General features: G+C 42.0%; 1 protein-coding gene across 2 annotated transcripts in view; it reads left to right on the top strand.

Moving 5' to 3' along the window:
• Positions 1–278: 278 nt before the first annotated feature.
• SYT6 (synaptotagmin 6) overlaps positions 279–8,265 on the top strand; it is a 124,142-nt gene continuing 116,155 nt past the window's right edge. Inside the window, exons 1-2 of one of the 2 annotated variants that reach the window (XM_019730367.3) lie at positions 279–784; positions 1,078–1,219. In XM_019730367.3, the coding sequence (XP_019585926.2) occupies positions 1,114–1,219 (106 nt within the window). In that variant the 5' untranslated portion in view covers positions 279–784; positions 1,078–1,113. Of the gene's footprint in view, positions 1,220–8,265 lie in introns of both variants that reach the window. The other variant, XM_088799508.1, reaches the window with a different exon arrangement.

The raw sequence follows: 8,265 nt of genomic DNA, 5'->3' as shown, positions 1-8,265 counted from the left end.
AGACAAATCCGGTCAGGAAACTCCAGAAAATCATTTCTAGGCCATCTGTCTTCTCCTGAACAGCAGCCAGAGATCTCTCAGCAGCTCGGCAGCTCAGCTGGAAAGGAACCAGAGCCAAGGAGCCAAGGTGCCTGGTTGCTCGGGCTCTGTGTTTGGGGTGAGCAGCGGGCTGGCAGGCTACTCCTGGGGTCAGCAGGACCAGATGATCCAAGGACAGGGAAATTAGCTCCCCAAGCCTTCCCAGATAGCTCCTTAGTGAAAGGAACTTTCCATCGGATGGAATGTAGCTGTGCTGCATTGACAGCTAAACCCTGCCTCCAGGTAGCAGCAGACGCTGCTGGTGCTGTCTATTCAACTTAGTTCTGGTCTGACAGGAACCGTGCTCTGAATAGACTCCCCACACCCCCGTGCTGGAGCAGCCTGGGAGAGTCTCCTCTGCCCTGTTGCCCGGAGGGCCTCAAAGCCGGAGTTAACTACTTTTCCTTTGGAGTCTATTGAAAGCAGGCTGGCTCAATGGAAAACCCGAATCAATGAACTGTGCTTTCAAGCGAGTTAAAGGGAAGAAAAGAACATACAGGTGGTGCCCTCCAGGACAGGCAAATTGCGTTTATAAGAAGAAAGCTTCCTGACTTCCTCCTGACCACTCTCCCTGCCAGGCTGTGGCATCCCTGACCGTTCCTGGCATCTTATAGACCTTCAGTTTAGAATGCCGCAGAGAAGGCCGGCATCCTCGGATGATCTAACTAGATCATTTTTCAGTATGTGTGTCAAGGGGCAATTTTAGGTGAGCTAGAACCCAGGTGTTGCAAGTGTTATTATCCTCTCCCATCTATTTGTATCCATTCACATGCACAGGGCTTATATTTTGTCGTTGGAGGAGGAAGAAAGCAGGGATTTATGGTTATGTCCTCCACCTGTCCCCTTCGTTTGGGTTTGATCTCTAGAGGGATGAAAATCTGAAACTGAAGGAATTATTTTCATGGAAGACTCAGTGAGATTCGGGGTACAAGCTGGGATGCTTAGGACCAAAGTGACAAATTGTGGCCTGGAAGGTGCCATTCTCCTTCCTCTGCATAGAATTCAGTGGCCTTGGAAGACTTCTTCAAGCAGCTTATGGGTGAGTGGGAGCCAGAGGAAGACACCATGCCCAGCAAGACGTCCCTGAGTGGTTGCTGCAGCTGGACGCCTGGCTTAACGGCCAAACCTGAGGCTCTCCCAGGTCAGTTCCTAGAGTTTACCAAGGGCTTCTTGCGTGGGCAAGAGAAGGGCTTACTCAAGATCAGTGCATTTGGAGCATAAGCATAAATGTGACCCTGTTTTATATTCCTAAACTGGGAAGCCATGGGTCACTTGGGAGAATTTATGTAGGTATGTCACTCTTTCTTGCCACCTCTTTGGCTCCAACTGAACTTGGCAATGACTGTCCAGGAAGAGCAGGAGGCATTTTCTCAAATCACTCAGGCAAGGGATTTCTTAACCAAGGTGAGGACCCAGAGCCCTGCTACCTCTACGGGAGGTGTCAGGATGTGGGGAGAGGGTAGGATCACAGAACCTGGAGTTACGGTGAGCTCAGCCTGGGCCAGAAGGAAAGGATGAGGGAAGAATGCACTCAGGTGTTTACTTTGAGGAACAACTGTTGCCACTGAAGGAATTTCGTTTTCTTTACAGCAGAGCAAATTGACATGCACAGATGTCTGAGCTTCCAAGGAGAAATCTGCAAAGCCAGAAAATCTACCTCTAGGAAGTATTTTTTTTAATTAAAGTTTATTGGAGTGACAATTGTTAGTAAAGTTACATAAATTTCAGGCGTACAATTCTGTATTACATCATCTATAAATCCCATTGTGTGTTCACCACCCAGAGTCAGTTCTCCTTCCATCACCATATATTTGATCCCCCTTACCCTCATCTCCCACTGCCCTTCCCCTTCCCCTCTGGTAACCACTAAACTATTGTCAGTGTCTATGAGTTTTTGTTTCTCATTTACTTGTCTTGTTCTTTTGTTGTTTTGGGTTTATATACCACATATCAGTGAAATCATATGGTTCTCTGCCTTTTCTGTCTGACTTGTTTCGCTTCGCATTATAATCTCAAGATCCATCCACGTTGTCACAAATGATCCTATTTCATCTTTTCTTACTGCCGAATAGTATTCCATTGTGTATATATACCACGACTTCTTTATCCATTCATCTATCGAAGGACATTTTGGTTGTTTCCATGTCTTGGCCACCGTAAATAAAGCTGCAATGAACATTGGAGCACACATGTCTTTATGTATAAATGTTTTCAGATTTTTTGGGTAGATACCCAGAAGAGGGATTGCTGGGTCATATGGTAATTCTATTCGTAATTTTTTGAGGAATCTCCACACTGCCTTCCATAGTGGCTGCACCAGTCTGCATTCCCACCAACAGTGTATGAGGGTTTCCTTTTCTCCACAGCCTCTCCAACACTTGTTACTATTTGTCTTGTTGATGATAGCCATTCTAACCGGGGTGAGGTTTGATATCTCATTGTAGGGTTTTTTTGTGTGTGCTTTTTTTGCGTTTCTCTGATGATTAGTGATGTTGAGCCTTTTTTCATATGTCTATTTGCCATTTGTATTATGTCCTCTTTGGAGAAATGTCTCTTCAGGTCCTCTGCCCATTTTTCAATAGGGTTGTTTGTTTTTTTTTGCTGTTGAGTTGTATGAGTTCCTTGTATATTTTGGATATTAGCCCCTTATCAGCGGCACTATTTGCAAAAATCTTCTCCCATTCAGTTGGTTGCCTCTTTATTTTGTCGATGGTTTCTTTTGCTGTGCAGAAACTTTTAAGTTTGATATAGTCCCATTCGTTTATTTTAGCTTTTACTTTTCTTGCCTTTGGAGTCAAATTCACAAAACGCTCTTTGAACCCAAGGTCCATTAGTTTAGTACCTGTGTTTTCTTCTATGCAGTTTATTGTTTCAGGTCTTATGCTCAAGTCTTTGATCCATTTTGAATTAATTTTGGTACATGGTGACAGATAGCAGTCCAGTTTCATTCTTTGGCACGTGGCTATCCAATTCTCCCAGCACCATTTATTGAAGAGGCTGTCTTTTCTCCATTGTATGTTTTTTGTTTCTTTGTCAAAAATTATCTGTCCATATTTATGTGGTTTTATTTGTGTCTTCTTCAATTTCTTTTAAAAATATCTTACAGTTTTCAGCATATAGGTCTTTCACATCTTTGGTTAAGTTTATTCCTAGGTATTTTATTCTTTTTGTTGCAATTGCAAAAGGGATATTTTTTAAATTTCTTTTTCTGAGATTACATTGTTAGTATATAGGAATGCAATGGACTTTTGTACATTGATTTTATAGCCGGCAACTTTACTGTATTCGTTGGTTGTTTCTAATAGCTTTTTGGTGGAGTCTTTAGGGTTTTCTATATATAGCATCATGTCATCTGCAAAGAGTGACAGTTTAACTTCTTCATTCCCAATTTGGATGCCTTTTATCCTTTCTCTTGCCTGATTGCTCTGGTGAGGATCCCACACTATGTTGAAAAGCAGAGGTGATAGGGGACAGCCCTGTCGTCTTCCTGAATGTGGAGCAAAGGGTTTCAGTTTTTCACGATTACTTATGAGATTAGCTGAGGGTTTGTCATATATGGCCTTTATTATGTTAAGATATTTTCCTTCTATACCTATTTTATTAAGTGTTTTAATCATAAATGGATGTTGTATCTTGTCAAATGTTTTTTCTTCATCAATTGATATAATCATATGATTTTTGTCCTTTATTTTGTTTATGTGATGTATCACATTGATGGATTTGTGGATGTTGAACCATCCTTGTGCTCCTGGGATGAACCCCACTTGGTCTTTTAATCTTTTTAATGCATTGTTGTATTTGATTTGCTAGAATTTTGTTTAGGATTTTTGCATCTGTATTCATCAGAGATATTGGTCTGTGGTTTTCTTTTTTGTGTGTTATCCTTACCAGTTTTTGGTGTCAGGGTAATGTTGACCTCATAAAATGAGTTAGGGAGTACTGTCTCTTCTTCAATTTTCTGGAAGAGTTTGAGCAGGATTGGCATTAGATCCTCTTTGAAGGTTTGGTAGAATTCACTAGTGAAGCCATCTGGTCCTGGACTTTTGCTTTTGGGAAGGTTTTAGAAGACTGATTCAATTTCGTTACTGGTGATCGGTCTGTTTAGATTTTCCAGTTCTTCATGGTTCAGCCTTGGAAGGCTATATGTTTCTAAGAACGTGTCCATTGCTTCTAGGTTATTGAATTTGGTGGCATATAGTCCTTCATAGTGTTCTTGGATGATCCTTGGTATTTCTGTGGTGTCCGGGATAACTTCCCGTTTCTCATTTCTGATTTTGTTTATTAGTGTCTTTTCTCTTTTTATCTTAGTGAGTCTAGTGGAAGTACTTCTTTTATTCCAGAATTTCAATAGTGTGAGAGTTAACTCAGCAAGTTCTAACTTAGCGGCCAAAATATGCTAAGTCAAAAAATGGCTTAAGATCAAAACCCCAAGGTACCCTAACACCTACTTAATAGTAGTAACTCTAAGTGTTGTCCAGATGCCAGCCTCTATGAGAAGCTTTGCTTACCAATGAAAGTGCTGGTTAATGATGAAAATTCCATGGCCGCCCCCCAACCCACTGAATCAGATTCCTTTGGGGACAGACTGGGTATCTATTTTTATGACAAGTACCCAGAAAACTGCTATGCACACCAAAATTAAAGAACAAATATGTACACTTGTACTGTCCAATACATTAGCTACTAATCACTTGTGACTGTTTAAATTAGATAAAGTTAAAAATTGGCTAGAAGGTGGATGGGGTGGAGGGATAACTTGATATGGCATGGGCCATGTCAGGGATGTCGCAGGACAGAAAGGTCAGCAGGTCTCATGGGGATTGGAAACTCAGCATCCTGGGCCCCCTTCTGTCTCTAACAGCCTCTTCTTTTGGTTTGCTTTCTCTCCCTCTCTGTTTTCACCCACCCGCAGTTTCCTCTGTTTAGTTATCTTTCATGTGGCCCCCAAATAGCCACCTCAACCCCCAAGTCAATCTGAGCTTTCAGCTCCAGGACTCTCCATCAAACTGTATCTCTCAAATCAAATTCCTGAAGGAGAAAAGCTAACTGGCCCAGAACATCTGTGGATAGTCTCTGCCTCTAGGTCACGTGACCACCCGTGGTCCCTCAGTCCCAGGCAGTCATAATGGGTGACAGATGGGTCATGGGGGCATATAGGGCTGCATGCTGTGGGTAGAGCTGCTATGGCTAATGACAGAATGTTGAAAGTGGAGAAAGAATTTCAGTTTCTCTTTTAAGACAGCCTCATTTTGTCCATGAGACCAAACCAGGGTAAAGATCAGAGAGACAGGAGCCAAGGCTCGTTTGGGCACAGAGGTCAGGTACACAGGAGCAGGAAGAGCTCTGGGCTTGGAGTCAGAGGACCTGAGTTCAAATCCTGCCTTGTCTATCTGGTAGCTGAGTCTGACACCAGGTGTTTTACCTCTGACAGTCTCCGTCCCTCACCTGGGAATGGCAGATCCTGCTGCCCTTCCAGACAGGGGTTGAGAATAAAATGATATTGTATACATGACAGTGAATTTTAAATGGCAAGCCATAATCTCTGCTGTAGACCCCTTAGAGTAGAGGTTAGTGGCTCCTAGGGGCTGTGATCTTCCTGGGCTCCCCAGAGAAGCAGAGGAACACAGGTATGACTTGTTCTCGACTAAAGTGGTTCTCAGCATTCACAGTCACATGACCCTTTCGCACACTCTTAAAAACTGAGGACCCCAAAGAGCAAGTTTATGTGGGTCATGGTTATTTACTCTGTTCAAAGTTAAAACTAAGAATTAAAAAAAATTGTATTTAGACATTCATTGTAAGAAAATGATAACCCCATTAAGTGTTAATATAAATTCATATTTTTATTTAAAAATGGCTATATTTTCCAGAACAAAAAATATCAAGTGAGAAGAGTGGCATTATTTAGCATTTTTGCAACTCTTGTCAATGTCTGGCTTATTGCACTCAATCTGTTGGAATGTATATTTTTTAAGTATATAAAGAAAATCTAGCCTCCACACATGTACAGTTGGATAAGAGAGAAGGATTTTAATAGCCTTTTCAGATAATTATGGATGTTCTTTCATACCACACCCACTCAACAAGCAATAGTTACTTGAAGAGGAGTTGCAACGTGGAATCTGAAATTATATCAATGAAGTTTTCATTCTCTGTGACATTAAAACCCATTGCTCTGTCGTGCACTTGAATGACTCTTTTACTCATGCATGATTTTTGTAACATCGTGCATTGGCCATTTGGAAAATATTGGCCTGATGAGCTATGCAGATCTTCTAAATGTTGACACATTTTCTCACATGATATTTTAAAAATTCTATTCATTAATTTTGCCACCAATCTCATCGGAAAAATCTTAGACTATTGGAAAGCTGTCACACTCACTGTGGTAGATGCAGTTTTCCAAAAATTTACGATTTTTTTTGTTGCACAGCTCAAATTCTATCACTGGCAACAAATACTGTCAGTCGATTTCTTTGACGTGACAGACAGGCTCACTTTGTTCATTTTAGAAAATTTCTGCCACATACCCAAGTCTGAATAACCACATTTTCTTTGAAGTAAAAATGGTGTTCCATTAAAAAAAAAAAAAAAAAAAAAAAAAAAAAAGGCCAATTTAGCTCACAACTCAAACCCATCACACAGAGCTTCTCTTGTATATCTCGGCATACAGCAGAACTTGCTGCTTACTTCCCAGTTTGTCACAGAAAACTAAAATACGTGTATGTACTCAACGGTCAAGATTAATAAAATTGATCATTTTTACTGCAGCATCGAGAACTTTCCTAAGTGTGACTGGCCATTGTTTCCCTGCATGTGTGAGATGGTGAAGGATGCAATAACTGCTAGGGTAGTGCAGTGTCTTGAATCCTGGTAAGGGGCCAGCAGTTTCACTCCTCACTGCTTTTCACCATCAGTGAAATTGTCAACACAGGGACATGGGTAAGTGACATCTTAGTATTATTAGGAAAATAGTTATGACCTCAAGGGCCTCCTGAAAGGGTCCTAGGGACCTTCGAAGGTCCATAACTTATCACTGTTCTAAGGTTTTGGGGTTGAAAGAAATGACACAATTCTTTATTTTCTAAACAAAATTAACTCTGGCTCGAGGAAATCCATTGCGCTTAATTTTCTGAGATTCTTCCCTCCTCTTCTGGGGTGGGCAACCACCCTGGCACAGAGAATAGGAGAAGCCTTGGTCCCTCCGGGCTGATGCTGACAGTACCCTCTGCCCAGGCCCCCCGGGTCAGGCCACAGCAGGAGGCTCTGTGGGCAACTCCGACACCCCAGAGTCAGGCCGGCAGTGGCATCTTGCCCAGACTCTCCCAGCTCTCGTATCTGGTACCCTGGCCTCACAGACCTTTGTCCCAAGAGCCTGCCTCTCTTCTTAGTGCCTAGCTTTTCAACCACCCCTTGGATCCTTTTCAATCCTTGAAGTCCGAAGCCTTCAAAACCCTTCTCTTCTCCAACATTCTGGTTTAATTCCTGAATGGACCAAAACCAGGAGTTCATGACCCTCAGACTGTGCACGAGTTTGACTACAAGTGTTTTTGTTTCTTTAAAATTTGAATTAATTACCAATATTAAAAATCAGGAGAGGCCCAGAGCAACTGCAATATCTATCTTCTCTTGAGGGTCTGGCAACCTCAGACCTGCATTTTCCATGGTGGCAATTGGCTGAAGGTGAAAAGAATGCAAATTCCATTTGGTCAAAGACCCTACCACTCCCTATTATCTTACAGCGGCCTTCTTTGCTCATTCACTTACTTGCCTGACTTCCTTAAGATTTGAGTTTGTCATCTCTGTGCAGCCTTTTGAAGAATAAAGGCTTTAAGGTTTATCATTTCCTACCTGGGAAACCATAAACAAATTCGTTTTTTAATCATCTGCTATGGCTAAGAAGACAGAGATAAGCCTATCTGATAAAATGTTATGAAAGAGTTACTCTGTTGTCTGAAGTCCAGCAGAGTGTCACTTGTTCAGGGCTCTTGAGCTTCCCTTAAGCAATCCATGGGGTTCCCTGGACACCACTGAACAACCACACATCAAGCTTGGCAAAGCTCATAAGAGGAAATACGGGAGTCCTTGACTGAACCCAGTCAAAGATAAGGGTGTTACCCTGTTACCCCGAAAATAAGACCTGGTCGGACCATCAGCTCTAATGCGTCTTTTGGAGCAAAAATTAAT

The sequence above is a fragment of the Rhinolophus sinicus genome, chromosome 7 (genome assembly GCF_057876585.1).
Source record: "Rhinolophus sinicus isolate RSI-liver-muscle chromosome 7, RSI-T2T, whole genome shotgun sequence".
Taxonomy (NCBI): domain Eukaryota; kingdom Metazoa; phylum Chordata; class Mammalia; order Chiroptera; family Rhinolophidae; genus Rhinolophus; species Rhinolophus sinicus.
This window is presented reverse-complemented; position numbering and strand designations above follow the sequence as displayed.